General features: G+C 43.2%; 1 protein-coding gene across 1 annotated transcript in view; it reads right to left on the reverse strand.

The window, feature by feature from the left end:
• LOC106093074 (protein rhomboid) overlaps positions 1-20160 on the reverse strand; it is a 311556-nt gene that overhangs the window by 274185 nt on the left and 17211 nt on the right. The window contains exons 2-3 of the mRNA XM_059360099.1: positions 9072-9427; positions 8890-8979 (exon numbers count right to left, since the gene is read on the reverse strand). Of these exons, the coding sequence (XP_059216082.1) occupies positions 8890-8979; positions 9072-9227 (246 nt within the window). The 5' untranslated portion in view covers positions 9228-9427. The remainder of the gene's footprint in view (positions 1-8889; positions 8980-9071; positions 9428-20160) is intronic.

A 20160-nucleotide genomic window follows, 5' to 3' on the forward strand; every position in this document is an offset into this window, starting at 1 on the left:
AATATATATGGGAGTAAAAAATTTAAATCGAAACCGAATTTTATGAAATTTTTGCACACGTATTGAGACGTCAAGTTAAACACCCCATGATAAATTTTGTAAATATCGGACTAAAATTGTGGCTTCTACAGCCTGAAAATTCCATATCGGATGAAATATATATATGGGAGCTACAATATGTCTAAATCTGGACCAATTTTGAGGAAATTTTGTGCACATACGACAACTTCGAACACAGCACCTCGTACTAAATTTTTTTAAGATCGGACCAAAATTGTAGCTTTTACAGCCTGAAAATTCCATATCGGAGGAAAGATATATATGGGGGCTATATCTAAATCTGGATCGATTTTTATGAAATTTTGTACACATATGTAGATGTCGAATAAAACACCCCATTTTGTAAAGATCGGAGGAAAATTGTGGCTGCAAACATGGAGCGGACGATGAGACCATCACCTTCTCCCAAGAAGACCATTTACTCAAGATTTGGAAGACTAGGGTAGGCAAAGACCCTAATATTGGAACATAAGGCAATGCAGGAACGGGAAACTCAATAAAGCCCAACGGGCAGGGTCCCGACGATGGAATCATTTCCGACATTATCAAGATTCGGTAGACTAGTGTAGCCAAAGAATTTAATACTGAAGCTTCAGGCAGTGCAGTGACAAGAAAGTCAATGCAGCCTAAAGAACAGGGAGCGGACGATGAGACCATGACCCACTCCCAAGATGCCCATTAAATGGAGAACCAATGATTGAGGTCATCCAAATAAACTTCCACACACGCTTGGATGGAGAATATCAGCAAAGGCTAGATTCATATTGCATTAATTCAGGAGCCATGGTCAACCGAAACAAAGTTTCTGGACTGAACCATATCAACTACCAATTATTCTAAGCTAACACTGGTACTCGGGCATTCTTTGTGATAAACATTTATTTTCTGTATTTTCCCCAGAGTTGTCAACGTCGGATGCAACAGTGATGAGACAGGGAGACGGTGGACCATATCTGGCATCACTTTATCTGCCTTTCGACTCTCCGACACCGCCACCCTCGTCGGAGCTGCAACGGCTGGTGAGGAAAGCAAAACAGGCAGGAAACGAGGAACTAATAGGGTGCGATGCGAACTCGCACCAAATTTCGTGGAGTAGTATCAACATTAATAAGCGGGGCCAAGCCCTGACAGAGTTCTTGAATACTAACGACCTCATAACACTTAATATTGGTATGGTCGGAAAATCTAATCGATGAGGTTCAGGATTTGAGGGTCTCCATGGAACACTCTTTCTTTGACCATCGCTACATTAGCTTTAGAATCGAACGGCCAGCACCGAATCCGATAAGCTTCCGGAATAATTTGAAAACCAACAGGAATACAATAAGATTACCAGAGCTGCAAAACGTGCCTTCTGGAAGCTTTTCTGCCAACACGTCGATAGCTTTAATGACGCCGCCAAGATAAAAAAAAATCTCTCAAACACCTATGTCCAAACTGAAATGTTAGTAGACGACATGGACGTGAGAGCAGAGATAACGGAGGACATGTTAAGGCTTTTGATGAAAACCCATTTTCCACAGGATACGACGGGACTCACGGAAACACCGGAATCTTGGAATAATGTTGTTGATCGAAGGCTTATCATTACAGAATTTATGGTGAAGAAATTTTTGGCGACTTTAATGGTTTGAAGCTCCCTGAGGAGCCTGATGCAATACTTCCAGCATTACTACAGAAAGAGGCAGACTATCTGGCGCCTCATCTGTCCAATATTCTTACAGCATGCCTGAAACTTGCATATACTCCGAAAGCCGGGCAGGAGACAACAGTGTATTAATACCCAAGTCCACCAAAGCAAGTTATACGACAACAAAGGCCTACAGCCCTATAAGCCTTACGTACTTTCTACTCAAAACCATGGAATGTATTGTGAACACCATTATAAAGAGTAGGACATCCAGCGAACTGCTCATCAAAGAGATGGTATGCCTACGTCAAGGGAAGGTCGGTGGAGACTGCCCTGCACGAAGTTGTCCATAAAATAGAAGAATCCTTCGATGCCAAAACGTACACGCTGGCGGTATGCATTGACATCGAGGGCGCTTTTAACAATGTGCGGACAGACACACAAGTCCAATCCTTAGACCAGTATCGGGTGGATCCGGTCTCTTGAGACTGGATAAACCACATGCTAAGGAACAGGTATATAAATTACTAGCTTACCCGGGCCCGCTCTGCTGCGCCTTCTTTAACTTTATATGGAACTAAAGTTTCCTTGGAATGTTTATTTTCGACAATTAAAGTCTTTTAGTGAAATACCATGCTAACTTGATTAACAGATTAACAATATAAGTGCCTTTATCTGAATCCCATAGTATCTTTATTGGTCTACGAATTTAAGTTTGGATGTAAGGTGTACTCCTTTCTTAAAATACTTTATTTCAACCCGATATTCTCATGATGTCTGATTTAGTGGTGTTTTCGGGGGAGACTTGGTCCCCCATATACTTGGCCCTGAAATACATGGTGATGCCCAAATACATGGTCCTACATTTGAATATCGTATTCTACTCCCAAATACCTTTATTTGAGTATCATATTGCGATGGTCACTAAAAAACTGCTGTTTGTGGGGTATTTTGGGAAAGGGTTGACCCACAGAAAATTGGTGCCGAAAATGAATGGCAATTCTTGCTCTACCCCCCAAAACCTTTAATTTAAGCTCCACATTGACATGGTCGGTAAATATGCCCAATTTAGGGGTGTTTTGGGGATAGGGATGGTTCCCCAAACACTAAGCCCGGAAAATATATCAGCAACGTGCTCTATTCTCATATATCTATATATCATTTATTTGAACCCCATATTGCCATTGGCCTCAAAATTGGATATCAAATTCGTTTTCTAATCTTATATAAACTCCTTATTGCAAAAGTCAGCAAATATGTCCGGATTGAGGTATTGTCCCTAAAAACAATGAATATTTAGTTCCACTCTCTTTAAGACCCAAATCGTCTTGGTGAGCAAATACGTCCTATTTGGGGGTTTTTATGGTGGTGGGACGTCCGCTAGACAGTTGGCCCTTAATGTTGATATCAGATACGTGGGCTACTCCCACATACCTTTAATTTAAGCTACATATTTCCATAGTCGGCAAACATGACCGGCTTGGGAGGTGTTTTGGGAGATGGGCGGCCACTCAGTGAGTTGGCCTTGAAAATATATATCGGATTCGTGTTCCACTTTAAAAACCCTCATATTTGAGCCTCATATTGCAATTGTCAGAAGATACTTACTATTTGGGTGATGTGGCCCCATAGACACTTTTCCCGAATATTGATATCAAATTCGTGCTTCATTCCCAAAGACCTTTTATTTGAGCCCCATATTGCTATGGTCGTAAATTTGTCCCCTTTGCCCTTTGGGGGATGTTTTGGTGAGAGGCGGCCCCCAAACACTTGGTCCCATATTTGGATATCTGATTCGTATTCTACACTCAAATACCTCTTATTTAAGCCCCATATTCCCATGGTCAGTAAAAAAGTCCTGTTTGGGGAATGTTTTGGGGAAGGGGTGGACCCCCAGAAACGTGGTCCCACATTTGGATATCAGATTCGTATTCTACTCGCAAATACCGTTCATTTGAGTCCCATATTGTCATATTGGTCGGTAAATATGTCCGATCTAGGGGTGTTTTGGGGGTTGGGGTGGGGATATCAGATACGTTTTCTTATCCTAAATACCTTTCATTTGAGTCCCATATTGTCGTGATTGGTCTAAATATATGTTTGGTAGGTTTAAGGGTGGGGCAGCCCCCCTAGGTACCCTACCCGAAATTTGGATACCAAATTTTTATTTTTAGGTTACTATATGAGAGCACACAAAATTTCGCTTAAATCGCACCACCCATCTCCGAGATCTGGCGTTTCTGAAAATTAGGGTAAGGGGGAGGGTCCGCCCTCCTTCATAAAATGTAGTACCCTATTTTCACCACGGGGTTATTATACACCATCTGTGAAAATTTCAAGAAAATCGGTTCAGCCGTTTTTGAGTCTATAAGGAACACACAAACAAACAAACCTACAAACAAACACAAATTAATTTTTATATATAAGATGTGTCCCATACGCAGACGATGTTTTAATACTTCCAAGGGGTAAGGATTCGAACCAGCTATGCAGAAGGGCCGAAAGATTCTTGCAGATGGCACACTGGGATAGACCAAGGGGTCTCAATGTTAACCCAGAGAAGACTGAAATCTGCCTGTTTACGAGGAAGACGAAGGTGGGCCAATTTGACACACCACGTTTTCTCAATAGAATGATTTCGATATCTGATAAGGTCAAATACGTAGATGTGATCTTGGACATGAAACTGAATTGGAAGTGTGACATTCAGGAGCGTATGGATAATACAACAGGTCGAGATAACATGTTCTCTTTACATAGGCGGAGCGATGAGGACCACGCCCACTAGGGCCCTGAAGACTATTCTAGATGTCCGACCCATTCACATACAGATTAAGTGCGAGGCAGCCACTGCGGCTATGAGACTTAAGGCGATGGGAGATTGGATTGAGAATAGAAGCAGGTCATACCATCGCGGTATAATCGAGGAAACGATAGGAAATCTGGAAGGAATGGCAGAAGTTTCCGACCTAGTATTGCCATCTGGAAGATCATGTTACACGGATGGATCAAAGCTAGAGGACAAAGTGGATCTGGGGGTCTACATTGAGAACCCAGGGACTGAGATCTGTTTTAGATTGCCTGACAATAATACGGTCCAGTAGGCGGAGATCCGGGCGATCTCGTGATACATGAGGTGTTAACGCGAGGACGTCGAGTGTGAACATCTTTACGGACAGTAAACAGGCCATAAATGCAATAACAACCAGGACGGAAAGCTCACCAACAGTCTTGTAAGAAGGAGATTACCGCTTTCTCTGAGGATAGCACGATCCGCATCGTTTTGGTGCAGGGCCATAGGGGAGTAACTGGGAATGAGAAAGCAGATGATTTGGCAGTGAAGACGAGAGAACTGCGGTCAATAAACTTCTTTAACCCGAAGCCTTTCGGGTCGACGCAGGCCGAGTTAAAAGCGGGGACAACGAATGACCATGTAACCTTGTGGAACAGCGAAACAGTCGGTAGGACGACGAAAATCCTATGGAGTGACCCGGGTCCTGAGAGGACGAGGCTATTACTGAAATAGCTTTTGGTATCATACCGCGACACATTGAACTTCGAGCTCACTTATGGATAATCGGTGCGGCCATTGATAACATGTGTAGGGCATGTGGGGAGGATGATTAGACGTTGGAGCATTTCCTACATCAATGAGCGTATATCGCGGCTAACAGATACCGGCACTTTAGTGGGGACACAATATCAGGCATGAACCAACTTATTAAGGATTTTGTAAGTAGCATGAAACTCCTAATATAGGTTTTTTTCGAGTACTTAGAGCGCACAACAAGCCAATTACTGGCTTAGGTGTATGAAATGGCATGGGGCGGATTAATATCCGCACCCTTTTTTCAACCTAACCTAAATGTGTGTCTCAGTGGATGTTTATATTCATTACTGAATGTATACTTTCCACAATTTTTTTTCTTTAAATTTAGATACAACAGGCCATGCCAGTCCTGTACACATTAGTAGAGCAATAACATAAATACGAGCGAGCTCAGTCAAATTTCGAAATGTATACCAATGAATGGATCAGGTAGCTTCTTTCCAACAAAATTTCTATAAAGAAATGCCTAAAATAATCAGAACAAATAACAGGCAAACATAAACAAGTTATGGCCCGATTCGGACCATAATTGAACTGAATGTTGGAGACCACAGTAGAAGTCATTGTGTAAAATTTCAGCCAATTCGAATAAAAATTGCGCCCCTTAGGGGCTCAAGAAGTAAAATAGGGAGATCGTTTTATATGGGCGCTGTTTCAGGCTATAAACCGATTCAAACCATATTTAACACTTATGTTGAAGGTCGTGGGAGAAACTGTTGTACAAAATTTCAGCCAAATCGGATAATAATTGCGCCCTCTGGAGGCTCAAGAAGTCAATATCCCAAATCGGTTTATATGACAGCTATATCAAGTTATGGACCGATTTGAACCATACTTAGTACAGTTATTGGAAGTCATAACAAAAAACGTCATGCCACATTTCAGCCAAATCGGATAAGAATTGCACCCTCTCGAGGCTCAAGAAGTAAATAAGGGGAATCGGTTTATATGGGAGCTGTATCAGGCTAAAGATCGATTCGGACCATATTTGACACGTATGTTGAAGGTTATGGCAAAAGCAGTTGTTCAAAATTTTAGCCAAATTGGATAATAATAACGCCCTCTAGAGGCTCAAGAAGTCAAGATACCAGATCGGTTTATATGACAGCTATATCAGGTTATGGACCGATTTGAACCATACTTAGCATAGTTGTTGAAAGTCATAACAAAACACCTCATGCTAAATTTCAGCCAAATCGGATAGGAATATCACCCTCTAGAGGCTCAAGAAGTCAAGACCCTAGATCAGTTTATATAACAGCTATATCAAAACATGAACCGATATGGCCCATTTACAATCCCAACCGACCTACACTTTTAAGAATATTTGTCCGAATTTTCAAGCAGCTAGCTTTACTCCTTCGAAAGTTAGCCTGCTTTCGACAGACAGACGGACTGACATGGATAGATCGACTTAAAAGAAGAAGAAGACTCAAGAATATATTTACTTTATGGGATCTTAGACGAATATTTCAAAAAGTTACAAACAGAATGTCGAAATAAGTATATCGCCATCCTATTGTGGAGGGTATAAAGATAGCATGAACTTTTCTTTTCAGCAAATTTTTTAACATAAAACAGCAGATTTTGGTTACTGATTTTGCTGACCGAAATGTTTGCTAATACAGCAGTAATGTCTACTTTCCCATTTTCAACAGACAAAAACTGCTGTTTTAGCAAACATTTTTGCTGTTGTGAATGACAAATTTGGTTGTGTGTAGTGTTACACTTTTTATACCCTCCACCATAAGATGGGGGGTATACTAATTTCGTCATTCTGATTGTAACTACTCGAAATATTCGTCTGAGACCCCGTAAAGTATATATATTCTTGATCGTCGTGAAATTTTATGTCGATCTAGCCATGTCCGTCCGTCTGTCCGTCCGTCCGTCCGTCCGTCCGTCCGTCCGTCCGTCCGTCCGTCCGTCCGTCCGTCTGTCTGTCGAAAGCACGCTAACTTCCGAAGGAGTAAAGCTAGCCGCTTGAAATTTTGCACAAATACTTCTTTTTTGTGTAGGTCGGTTGGTATTGTAAATGGGCCATATCGGTCCATGTTTTGATATAGCTGCCATATAAACCGATCTTGGGTCTTGACTTCTTGAGCCTCTGGAGTGCGCAATTCTTATGCGATTGAAATGAAATTTTGCACGACGTGTTTTGTTATGATATCCAACAACTGTGCCAAGTATGGTTCAAATCGGTTCATAACCTGATATAACTGCCGTATAAACCGATCTTGGGTCTTGACTTCTTGAGCCTCTAGAGTGCGCAATTCTTATCCGATTGGGATGAAATTTTGCACGACGTGTTTTGTTATGATATCAAACAACTGTGCAAAGTATGGTTCAAATCGGTGCATAACCTTATATAGCTGTCATATAAACCGATCTTGGGTCTTGATTTCTTGAGCCTCTAGAGGGCGCAATTCTTATCCAATTTGAATGAATTTTGGCACGTAGTATTTTGTTATGATATCCAACAACTGTGCCAAATATGGTTCAAATCGGTTCATAACCTGATATAGCTGTCATATAAACAGATCTGGGGACTTGACTTCTTGAGCTTCTAGAGGGCTCAATTTCTATCCGATTTGGCTGAAATTTCGCAAGACGTTTTTTATTGTTACTTTCAACAACTATGTCAAATAAAGTACAAGTCGGTTCATAACCTGATATAGCTGTCATATAAACCGATCTGGGATCTTGACTTCTTGAGCCTCTAGAGGTCGCAATTATTATCCGATTTGCCTGAAATTTTGTACGACGGATTCTCTCATGACCATTAACATACGTGTTTATTATGATCTTAATCGGTCTATAGCCCGATACAGCTCCCATATAAATCGATCTCCAGTTTACTTCTTGAGCCCCCTAAGGGCGCAATTATTATTCGAATTGGCTGACATTTTACACAGGTCTCCAACATGTAATTTAATTGTGGTCCAAGCCGGACCATATCTTGATATTGCTCTAATAGCAGAGCAAATCTTTTCTTATATCCATTTTTGCCTTAGAAGAGATGACGGGAAAAGAACTCGACAAATGCGATCCATGGTGGAGGGTATATAAGATTCGGCCCGGCCGAACTTAGCACGCTTTTACTTGTTGCATTTCCAATCGAACGTGTTCATATGTCCATATTCAGTTATTTCGACCAAACAATACCGTAAAAATCGCATCCTTGTCTTCGGATGAAGAACTTTCTAGCAATGCATCTAATGTGCCGTTAGCTAAATAAATCGCGTTAACTTTTTCTGCTTTCTTTCCAAACATTCAACAAATTTTGTCATCTTCTTCTTCTGTTCAAACAAAATTTGCTTCAATGATAGCCGCTGATTTTAGGCGCGACATTCTCCACCGTAGACTTGTCACGGTGTAAGAAATGCAACATTTTTCCACTCTCTGTAGGCAACACTGTTACAAACGAACACTACACCCGGTGGTGGGGTTAACATTTTTTTGAACATACGGACACAAAATTTCGATTTCAGTGCAACATATCGAAAAAATTTTACACTTTTTTACACAATCGAAATCATCATGAGATAACGCATGTGTGAATGAAGAAACTAAAAGTTCTTATACTTACGTCTCGAAGCAGCTCCCTTCGTAATTCAGCTTCATCGAAATCGGAGTTCAATGATGTATGCTCTGTGTCGTACCCAGCGTCATTTGTACCCTAAAAATGGTAACAAAAATGGTAACAATAGTGAGAGAAAATACTACTAATAGTGGCAAACAAAAGTTTTGATTTTAAGATTTGGCACTCACATATCGTGGCTGGGTTTGCGATATTGAACCAATCGAAACCAATGAACCAGCAATCGTTGAAATGGCAGGTTCATTGGTTTCAGCCAATGTTTCTTGCTGACTACCACGACTATCGATTATGGTCGTCGATTCAATAGTCGCATGAGCTGTCCACATTGCTGATGGGCTCCCCTTTGCTGGCAAAATGTCAAGTGCTATCTAAGCCAATAACGTATGTGTAAACGAATGGCTGCACCAAATATTAGTTCCATTCATGCGTTTGTTGAACAACACATGCTAGCTGCAAATTCGATGTTTAAGTTGGGTCCCTCACCTCAGATGTGTACTGGTCAGTGACGCTCAATTCGTTCTAGTGCCTGAAAGTATGCAAATATTAATAAAACTTCTGTCAGACTTTAGTGACATTTTTTTGTGTATAATTTACAGTCACATTTCGGAAGCATCAATATAGATATACAAATCAGATTTTGTGCTGCACGATGTTATGCAGATATATATAAGCGGTGATGTACGCAGAAATGTATGTATTAAACACACTGTAAAAATAACCGCTTAAAAATATGCTACAATATTGCATTGGGCAAGAGTTGCCCAATGCAATACCGAAACATGCATAAATCACTTCCCGTCTGCAGAGCAAAAAAAACACAATAACGAAAAATTTCACAGGATGATGTTGTAATCGTCAAATTTACGTGTTCATTCTGAAATATCCATCACACTAAAAATTAAAATCTTACGAAAAAAGGACAATGTTGGGAGATTCGTCGAATAGCTGTTGAGCTTTGGTTTTGAGCGTTGCGTTGAAAAATTCAGCTCTGCAAAACACGCAAAAGTTAAAGAATTTTCAACTTGGTCCACTGAAATCGAGCGTCCTTTTGTGTTGCCTTACGTGAATAAAGGACAAAACAGAATGAGCGCGTTGAGCTTTGGTTTTTAGCGTCGCGGTGCAGAAATTCAACTCTGCACAAAATTCCACAACACGCAAAAGTTAAACAATCGTTACTCCATCGACTATCACATGCAGCTCATTACCCACCTCATATGTGTATGTAGTGAACAATGTAACTGAAGAGTTGGTGGCAGATATCTTGAGATTTTTGCAGCGAAATACGTAGTAGTCATTGAATCCAACCGACAATACTTGAACATTTTAAAAATGTAAATTTTAAAGAGAAACAAGTTAATGCGTTTTAAGTTAGGCCGGGCCGAATCTTGTATATTGCTACTGGCATGGTACCTCACAAATACCACCACCATTAGGAGGGGATAGACTCTTGTTTGAACCGTTGAGTGGAGCGGACGTTTTGATATTTAACTCCGCAAGAATATTTCCTGTAACTCGTAATAGGTCATTATTTTCGGAAGAAAAATTTAAGTCACTCAAGGATAGCTGCGATAGAGGTATCCATTAGGCGGTTGATGATCTGCGTCTGTTTCCAGTGGAGCGGCCGATCTAGCGCCCGGGAGTAGGCTTAGAATGGACTCCAAAGACCCAACAGCTGCGGTGGTGGCATCAGGCCGTAGCATGTTGTCTGCTACTGAAACCTCGACTGGTGGAGCGGCTGCTCCAGGCTCCACTAGCCGACAGACGACTGGTCAGCAGCGGCTTTTGACGAAGACACCTGGTTCGAGTCTAAAGGACAAGGACGAATCTATTCCTTCTTCGCATGCCTTTAATTTGCCTAGGCCATTGGCCTTTCCCGGCAAACCAACACGCTCTTTAGGAGGTTGGAATAATAGAAGACGCATAGCTCTCAGGTTTATTGAGAGGCTTGGTGCGAATGATGCTAAGACTCTCACAGGGAGAGAGATTCCCTAAATTGGGCTCAGGAATTCGCTGCACAGGCTACCCCAAAGAATACACGTCTAGATTCGGAAACTGCACCGCAGCCAGCCAAAAGGCTGCGGTCACCTGGAGGGCATCCCATGCCTAATAGAACTAGGGCGAACAACAGTAAGATGGGTCCAAGAACCTTTGCTAATGTCGCTAGGGTCAGTTTGGTGATGGCAGTTGTTGACAAGGGAGAAGAACAAGGCTGCATACCTAGGAATAATTGGAGTGGGATAGTCAATGGACTGTCATCAGTATACTCCGATGTCCTTGCGGAATTTCCTGGGTCTCCTCCAGTTTGTGACGATGCAGGCTGGTATCGAGGCCGATACAGACTTATTGCCTTCGGCGATCAACGCTCAATTGAAATGTATCGTTGTGCGCTAAAAAAATGGTGAGATCTGGCCAGGTGCAGCACTAGATTTGGTCAAGAAGACAGATATTCCTTCTCGACCAATGGCGCATGCTTGGATACCAAGGATTCCCCCAGATCCTGAAGCGATACTAGGAAGACTAAGGGAATGTAATCCCAATTTTTCAACCACCGACTGGAAAATTGGTAGATTGGATGAGGCAGATGGTGACCGGAGACATGCAGTATTCGTACTAAACTCCGGCTGTCTCGCAGACCTCAACAAGTCTTCAGGCGTTGTTTCCTACGGATTCAACAAGTTGAAACTGAAGGTCTATAGAAGTGGTGGAGTTGGAAATTCAGGAGACGACTCAGCAGCTGTTGCTGAACACTTGCCTGAGGAACTATCGACCACATCGCTAAAGTCTGGCGGATTGCAGGAGACTGAAAATCCCCCTACCACAATCCAGACAGGAGTGGATGGCATCGAAACGGGACCCGACAAGCTCAAAGTGCGCGCCAGCGGGGAAGCACAGAACTCAAAAAGTACTTCAACAGCAGCAGTTAGTGAAGAATCTGAGGAGAAATCGTCCACATCGCAAGTGCCCAGTGTCCTGAGAAAGAGTGGCTCCACAGCTTTCTCACCTACCCCTGGATGCGTACGGAAGCTCATCATGAAAAGTTCTAACGGATCTTGTGAGGATAAACTCCTGGTGGAGTCAGAAGACGAGGCTAACACAACAGTGGTGGAAGTTCTGAGTCCTGACTATGGTCCGGTTTCTACAGATAAATCTCTACCATTGTAAGGCCTATTCGGCGGCACTTAAGGTCCTCCTGATGGCTGGGGGATTTGACGTGGTTCTTATGCAGGAACCACGGGTGTGTGGAGGAATGGTACGTGGACTAAGAATTCCGAGATTTAAAGTTCCCAAGGGCACAGGGAATGGGAGACACAGAGCCTGTATTCTTGCAAAGGGTAGTCTAAATATTTTTCTTCTTCCGTCGCTAACGTGAAGATTTAGTAGTAGCCAGCCTTGAAATAAACAACTCTCATTACAGGCTGGCTTCCCTATATATGGCACACGATTCAGAGATGACGCCTTCAAACCTTAAGTCGCTGGTTGAAGCTGCTACTGAAGGGAGGAAATCCTCATTGTAGGAAGTGATGCTAATGCACATCACCAGATATGGGGAAGTTCGTATGTTAACGAAAGGGGTGAGCTGCTTATTGAATGTATTGTAATTTGCAATCTAGCGCTTTGTAATAAAGGGGATAAACCGACCTTTATTACCAGGAACAGGCAGACGTTACTAGATATTACCTTTGTATCGGAAGATATAAGGAGAAAAATATGCGACTGGGAAGTGTTGGATGACCACAGCTTCTCTGATCATCTTTGTATTAGTTTTAGCCTAGAAGAAAATACTGGAGTAGTGATCCCTCGGCTAAACAGAATCAGTGATCAAGCGGATTACGAAGGCCCTGAATGAATCGGTTGTGTCAGCATGCCCTAATGCCAAGCCAAGGCGCAAACAGCGACCGCCATGGTGAACCCCAGAGCCGGTTACTCTAAGGAAGGACTGCTAAAAACTCTTCAAAAGAGCAAAAGCCACAAGAGCACCACACGATTGGGACATCTATAAGGCTGAGCTAAGAAAATAAAAGGGCGTGTTTAGAAAGGATCAGAACAAATCCTGGGTAGAATTCTGCAGCTCCATGGAGGATATATCTGAGGCCTCTAGGCTAAGGAAGATTCAGTCCTCGAGACCTATTACGGTGGGGTATATCCAGAAGTCAGAGAATGTATGGACAATGTCTAGTGAGGAAACACTAGAACTACTTGTTGATACACATTTCCCGCGAAATTCTCCAACGGACAAGGTGGCGCCAGAAGAGGTTGTCACTGATGCACTCGTCGGAGGCCATTAGGGAAATTGTGTCTGAGCCGAAAATCCTTTGGGCGATAAGAAGTTTCGACTCCTTTGAGTCGCCAGACCCTGATGATGTATCACCGGTTGAATCACAAGCTGTGTCTGACAGACTGGCTCCTTGGCTTAGGGAGATATACTCTGCTTGTATCAGAATGTCATATATACCTGTGGTCATTTTCATTCCGAAAGCACGAAAACCTTACCACACGATGTCGAAAGATTTTCGTCCTATTAGTCTGTTATCCTTTATGCTGAGGACTCTTGAGAAGTTGATAGAAACATATCTTAGGGCAAAGATCCCTGGAGATCGCCTGTCGCGGCAGCAGCATTCATATAGTAAAGGCAAATCCACTGAAACAGCCCTTCATGACCTAGTCGGCTACATAGAGGGTTCTTTCGCTGTCAAGGATTGTACAATGGTAGCATTTCTTGACATTGAAGGTGCTTTCAATAATGTAAAACTGACGTCAATCATGAAGGAGTTGGAGTTTCTAGGCATCAACTATATTGTAAGAAAGTTTATTAATAACTTACTTATTAAAAGGTGCATTACGGCAGACATCTAAAAAGATAGGTCAGCAGAGGAACTCCTCAAGGAGGTGTACTGTCTCCTCTACTTTGGAATATAGCCATTAACAATATATTATTGTCCTGGAAGAAAAAGGCGTGAAAGTGGTCGCGTATGCTGAAAGTGGTCGCGTATGCTGAAAGTAGTCGCGTATTCTGAAAGTGGTCGCGTATGCTGGAAGTGGTCGCGTATGCTGGGCAAGTTTCCCAGCACTCTAAGAGATATACTTCAGGAAACTATACGTGCAAAAGCAGAGTGGGGTACCGAAAGTGGTCTGGGTATAAATCCGTGCAAGACAGAAGTAGTCCTTTTCAGCAGGAGATACAAGTTGCCTACAGAGGAACCTGTCTCTTTGGGTGGAGAGAATGTCCCATTTACAGAAAGTGCAAAATACCTGGGTGTTTTGCTGGACAGTAAATTGAACTTCAAATCCAACATTTTGGAAAGGGCAAGAAAGGCCACTCTTGCCCTATACACCTGCAAAAGAGCCATTGGCAAAAGTTGGTGGTTTTGACCGCGTTTTATGCATTGGGCATATACTGCAGTTGTCAGACCTATTATGCTATATGGTGTTGTGGTCTGGTGAACGGCGCTTCATAAATCCACCTACTCAATACTTAAACCGGATCCAAAAGATCTAGAACTGGTCATATCAAAGAGGTTACCCGAACATGCAGTATGTATCAAGCAGAGATCCTTGCAATTAAGGAAGTGGTGGAATGGCTAAGATATAATGTCATTACGACGATTGTCATAAATTTCTTCTCAGACAGCCAGGCAGCCACAAAATCCCTGAACACAAAAACCGCCCTCGATTGTCGCAGATCTCTCAACGAGATGACTGAACAGTTCAAAATTTACCTGTTCTGGGTGCCGGGCCAAAGAGATATCCCAGGGAATTCTAAAGCGGACGAGCTTGCGAGACTAGGAATTACCTTACACACTCCAGGGACACTGGAATCTATGGCTATGCCTCTAGCGACATGTAAGCTAAGTTTTCAGGAGCAGGCCCGAAGGGCAACGAATGATAGATGGTCACAAAGAGCGGGCTGTGAGCATTCCAAAACTATGTGGCCTCATCTGGACTTGGAGAGGTCTACTGCTTTGCTGTCATTGGCTAGAACAGACGTCTCAGTCATTCGCTCCGTCATGACAAGTCACTGTCTATTCGTGCTAACAGACTGAAGGGACATCGAGGAAGAAAAGACTATAGAACACCTTCTGTGTGTGTGTCCCGCACTAGCAGTCAGAAGGAGTTCCACTTTAGGTTCTTATTTCTTTGAGAACCTGTCTGATTTAGCGGATGTGAACATTCGCAAGTCATTGGGCTTTTTAAAGCGATCTGGGTGGTTCAACGGTAGGAACTAGAAGGCATCTTCCTTCTTCTCTTCCTGTGGTATCACAATGGACGAAAACGTCTATGTGAGTCTGATGGCAGACTGCCACTTCAACCTAACCTAACCTAGGAGAGGATAATCACCGCTAATAATTTGTGTGATGTTGCCGCAAGAGTTCGAATCTATGCGTTCAGCGTCATTGGCTATACCCTGCACCACGGTGGTCTCCATCGCCATCGGTATATTTACATAAACAGTGGGCTCAAAATTAGAGTAGGACCATATTCTCGCTGATGTCAAGGGTCTTATATAACTCATTGTACAAACCGGAGAAAAATAAAAAATAAAGACGTGAAAATGAACAATTATGCAAAAAGAGCAAAAGAAGTAATTGAAAAGAGACAAGAGAATTTTTATGGGCCGGTCGGATCGTTGATAGCCACAGAACGTGTTGCGGAATCAATGACACTGCTCCTGTGCGAGTTTCTAGGTAGAGGTGACGCCTTATAAGATGGTCTCACGAGTGAGCCGTGGGCTATTGCTGTGGGCTGCACAGTGGCAAATGTCCTATGTTTAAATATTTCGCGAAACAGGATGTCCCCTACCCTGGAGTTGAGGAACTGTGACTTCGGATTGCTGGTAGAAGTCCTAGATTGGTCGTGCAACGGCAGGTTGCGTCGTGCGGAACGCAGGGAGAGGCACTCTTATGCAGGATGTGCGAGAGACGTCCGTTCTAGCCAACAACAGTAACACGGTAGACCGCTTCAAGTCTAGACCAGGCCACATAATTTTGGAATGTCCATAACCACCTTTGTGACCATCCATCATCCGTTGCCCCTCGTACCTGATCCTAAAGACTTAGCTTACATGTCGCTAGAGGCATACCTACAGATTCCAATTCCGCTGGAATGTGTATCCGTATAGAAGTCTGTGTAACTTCATTACCAGTCTGATAACTGTAGTATATACCCAGTGCATAACACGCGGTTTAAACCCCCAACTTTTGCCAATGATTCTCTTGCAGGTGAATAGGACAAGAGTTGCCTTTCTTGCCCTTTTCAAAATTTTGGATTTGAAGTTCAATTTTCTGTCCAGCAAAGCACCCAGCTTGCTGTAAATGGAACATTCTCTCCTCCCAAGGAGTTAGGTTCCACTGTAGGCAACTTGTATATCCTGCTGAACTACTTCTGTCTAGCACGGATTTATACCTAGACCACTTTCGGTAGCCCACTTCGCTGTTGCACGTAGAGCTTCCTGATGTATATCTCTTAGAGTGCTGGGAAACTTTCCCCTTACCGCAATTGCCACGTCATCAGCATTTGCTATTACTTTTACGCCATTTTCTTCCAGAGACAATAATGTATTGTTAATGGCTATATCCCCAAAATAGAGGAGACAGTACACCTCCTTGATGAGTTCCTCTGCTGACCCATCTTTTTAGATCCCAAGCCTGCCGTAATGCATCTTTTAGTATGTAAGTTATTAATAAACTTTCTTACTTACTAGAAACTTGGAGTTTCTAGGCATCAACTCTACCGATGCCTAGAAATTCCAACTCCTTCGTGATTGACGTCGGTTTTACATTATTGAAAGCAACTTCAAAGTCAAGAAATGCTACCATTGTATATTCCTTGACATCTGGTGAACCTACTATGTAGCCGACTAGGTCGTGAAGGGCTGCTTCAGTGGATTTGCCTTTATTATATGCATGCTTCTGGGATCTTTGCCCTAAGATATGTGTCAACCTCTCAAGAGTCTTCTGCATAAAGGATGACAGACTAATATAACCAAAATCATTCGCCTTCGTGTGGTAAGGATTTCCTGCTTTCAGAATAATAATGATCTTCGTGTCCCCCTATCCCACAGGTATATATGACATTCTGATACAAGCAGAGTATATCTCCCTACGCCAAGGAGCCAGTCTGTCAGACACAGCTTGTAATTCAACAGGTGATACTTCATCAGTTGTCGCTCCGGTATCCGAGTTGGTAGCGTGCTCGGATTACCAGTGCGGGTCGGGTCTGTCGCTATTGTGGTATCACAATGAACTAAAATTGTCTATGTGAGTCTTTTTGGAAATAGACTGCCACTCTTAACTATCCTAACACTACATCATCAGGGTCTGGCGACTTAAAGGAGTCGAAACTTTTAATTGGCCAAAGGATTTTCGACTCGGACACAATTTCCCCAATAACCTCCGACTAATGCATACCAGTGACAATCTCTTCCAGAGCCACGATTTTTGTTAGAGAGTTTCACGGGAAGTGTGTTTCCCCGGAAGAGAGTTTCCCGGGAAGTGTGTTCCCCGGGAAGTGTGTTTCTTGTATCTCCTCGCTAGGCATTGTCCATTCTCTGACTTCTGAATGTATCCCACCGTAAAAGGTCTCGAGAATAGGATCTTCCCTAGCCTAGAAGCCCCAGATGTATCCTCCACGAGCTGCAGAATTCCACCCAGAATTTGTTCTCAGCCTTCCTCAGCTCGCCCTTGTATTTCCTTAACTCAGCCTTATAGATGTCCCAATCGTGTGGTGTTCTCGTGGCTTTGCTCTGTTGAAGAGTTTGCTGCAGTCCTTCCTTAGACGAACCAGCTCTGGTGTCCATCATGGCGATCGCTGTTTGCCCCTTGGCTTGGCATTAGCACATGCGCACACAAGCGAGTCATTCAAGGTCTTCGTGATCTGCTTGACCATTATGTCTATGTCCTCCGCAGTTTCCACTTCCATTTCTGGTCTATAAGGGATAGTTGTGAAGAATATGTACCGAAATTTATCCCAATCCGCCTTTCTTCTGTTTAGCCGAGGAACCACTTCTGCAGTATTTTCGCCCAAGGTGAAACTAATATAATGAGATAGATAATGAGAAAAGCTGTGGACATCCAACACTTTCCAGTAGCTTATCCTTCCGCTTTTATCTTAGGATACAAAGGTAACATCTAGTACCTCGTAGAATTGCTCGTAGAATTGATCAAGGGTAAAGCTAATAATAATAACTTTTTGAAATTTAGAATTAATTCATAAAAGGAAAACAAGAAAGGAAAGGCAAAAGTCGGACACTGTCTGGAGTCTCTATTGCGGTATGGTTGGCTTGGTTTTCCCAGATTACTTGAAAACGGGGAGCTCTTTTTCTTCTTCAGTATTTTAGCAGTGTTATGCTCTTCGGGAGATCTGATTCCTTTTCCAGCTTCCAAAAGAAGTGTGGAATGTCAGTTCTATCCCTTCCAGCATCCTGCACTTTCGCCCGATTACGCTGCCGGTACATACTCCTCAGTCTCATTCGTCGTGCACCGGATCGCTTTCGCTGAGAATGGTAAGGGGCCGCCCTCTTACGCCAGACTGGCAAGGAAGCACAACAGAGATAAGCTGACTTATGCAGTCATCAATATCGGCTGTGCATCCGGTAGGATTCCACCAGATCGTCGGTCCCAAGTGGAGGATCTGGTTAACGATCGGATTTTTGAATATGTGTGGAACACTGTAGAGGGTCCACCCATACAAATGATGAGCTGCGAGTTTAGAGGGGACATGTTTACGCTGCGTTTTGCGTCGGCGGAATGTATTGATACCTTCAAACAGCTCGTCGGAGTCATTTACGCTCCCTGGGAGGTCGCAAAGCTCGACCTGGTGAGAAAGAGGGATATCCCCCAGCTCACAAAGGCTACGGTCTTTATCAAGGGATGGGGCAGCAAATTTGCGACGGAACGCATGTTAGGATTCTTGGGCAAGCAAAACCAAGGTTTGGTCGCAGAGAAGTGGGAGGTCTTTCACAGGGAGGAGAAGGAGGAAGGAACTCTCTTTGTGGTTGGCATTGATCAAGTCTCCGTCACAAGTTTGGCTAATACTAAAGGCATGGCGCACTACGAGAGCAAAGCTGTCTTTTTCCCTCAATTGGAAAGACTAGGAGAAGCAATGATCCTAATACTAAAATATCAGGCAGTGCAGTGGCGAGAGACCCAACACAGCCTAACAAACAGGAAACCGACGACGGACCATCACCGACTTAAAGATTCGGAATACTGGGATAGGTAAAGGTCCTAATATTGAGACATTAGGCAGCGCAGCGACAGGAGACTCAATGCGAACAGGGAGCCGATAATGGTACCATCACGATTTGGAAAGATTTGGAAGGCTAAGATAGCCAAAATCCTAGTATTAAAACATCAGGCAGTACAGGGAATGGAAACCCAATACAGCTTAACGAACAGGGCCCGACGATGGAACTATTACCGACTTTATAAAGAGTCGGAAGACTAGACTAGGCAAAGAACCTAAAACGATGACATCAGGCAGTGCAGTGACAGGAAAGTCAATGCAGTCTAAAGAACAGGGAGCAGACGATAAGATCATCGCCTACTCCCAAGATACCCATTTACTGGAGGGCCAATGATTGAGGTAATCCAGATAAACCTCACCCGGAGCGAGACTGCTGCACACGCTCTGATGGAGAAAATCAGCAAAGGCAAGAATCATGGAGTCATGGACGACCCGGAACAAAATTTCTGGACTGAACTATATCAACTACCAATTATTCCATGCTAACACAGGTACTCGGCCGAGAACCTGCGTTATTTGTCATAAAAAATTGAATTATATATTTTCCTCAGAGTTGTCAACGTCGGATCCAACAGTGGTGAGACAGGGAGACGGTAGAACATACCTGACATCACTTTATCTGCCATTCGACTCTACGACACCGCCAACAACGTCGGAGCTACAACGGCTGGTGAGGAAAGTAAAACAGATAGGAAACAAGGTACTAATAGGATGCGATGCGAATTCTCACTACATTTCGTGGGGCAGTACCAACACTAATAAACGGGGCCAAGCCCTGACAGAGTTCTTGAATACTAATGACCTAATAACACTCAATATTTTATCGCCACTTCTATGGGTGACCACCATTAATGATCTATTACGGATACTGACTGAGGAGGGATTTGAAACCGTCTGCTACGCAGATGATGTTATAATGCTTCTAAGGTGTAAGGATCCGAACGAGCTATGCAGAAGGGCCGAAAGGGTCTTGCATATGGCATATGACTGGGCTAGACCCAGAGGTCTTAATCTTAA

Source organism: Stomoxys calcitrans, chromosome 1 (genome assembly GCF_963082655.1).
Source record: "Stomoxys calcitrans chromosome 1, idStoCalc2.1, whole genome shotgun sequence".
NCBI lineage: Eukaryota > Metazoa > Arthropoda > Insecta > Diptera > Muscidae > Stomoxys > Stomoxys calcitrans.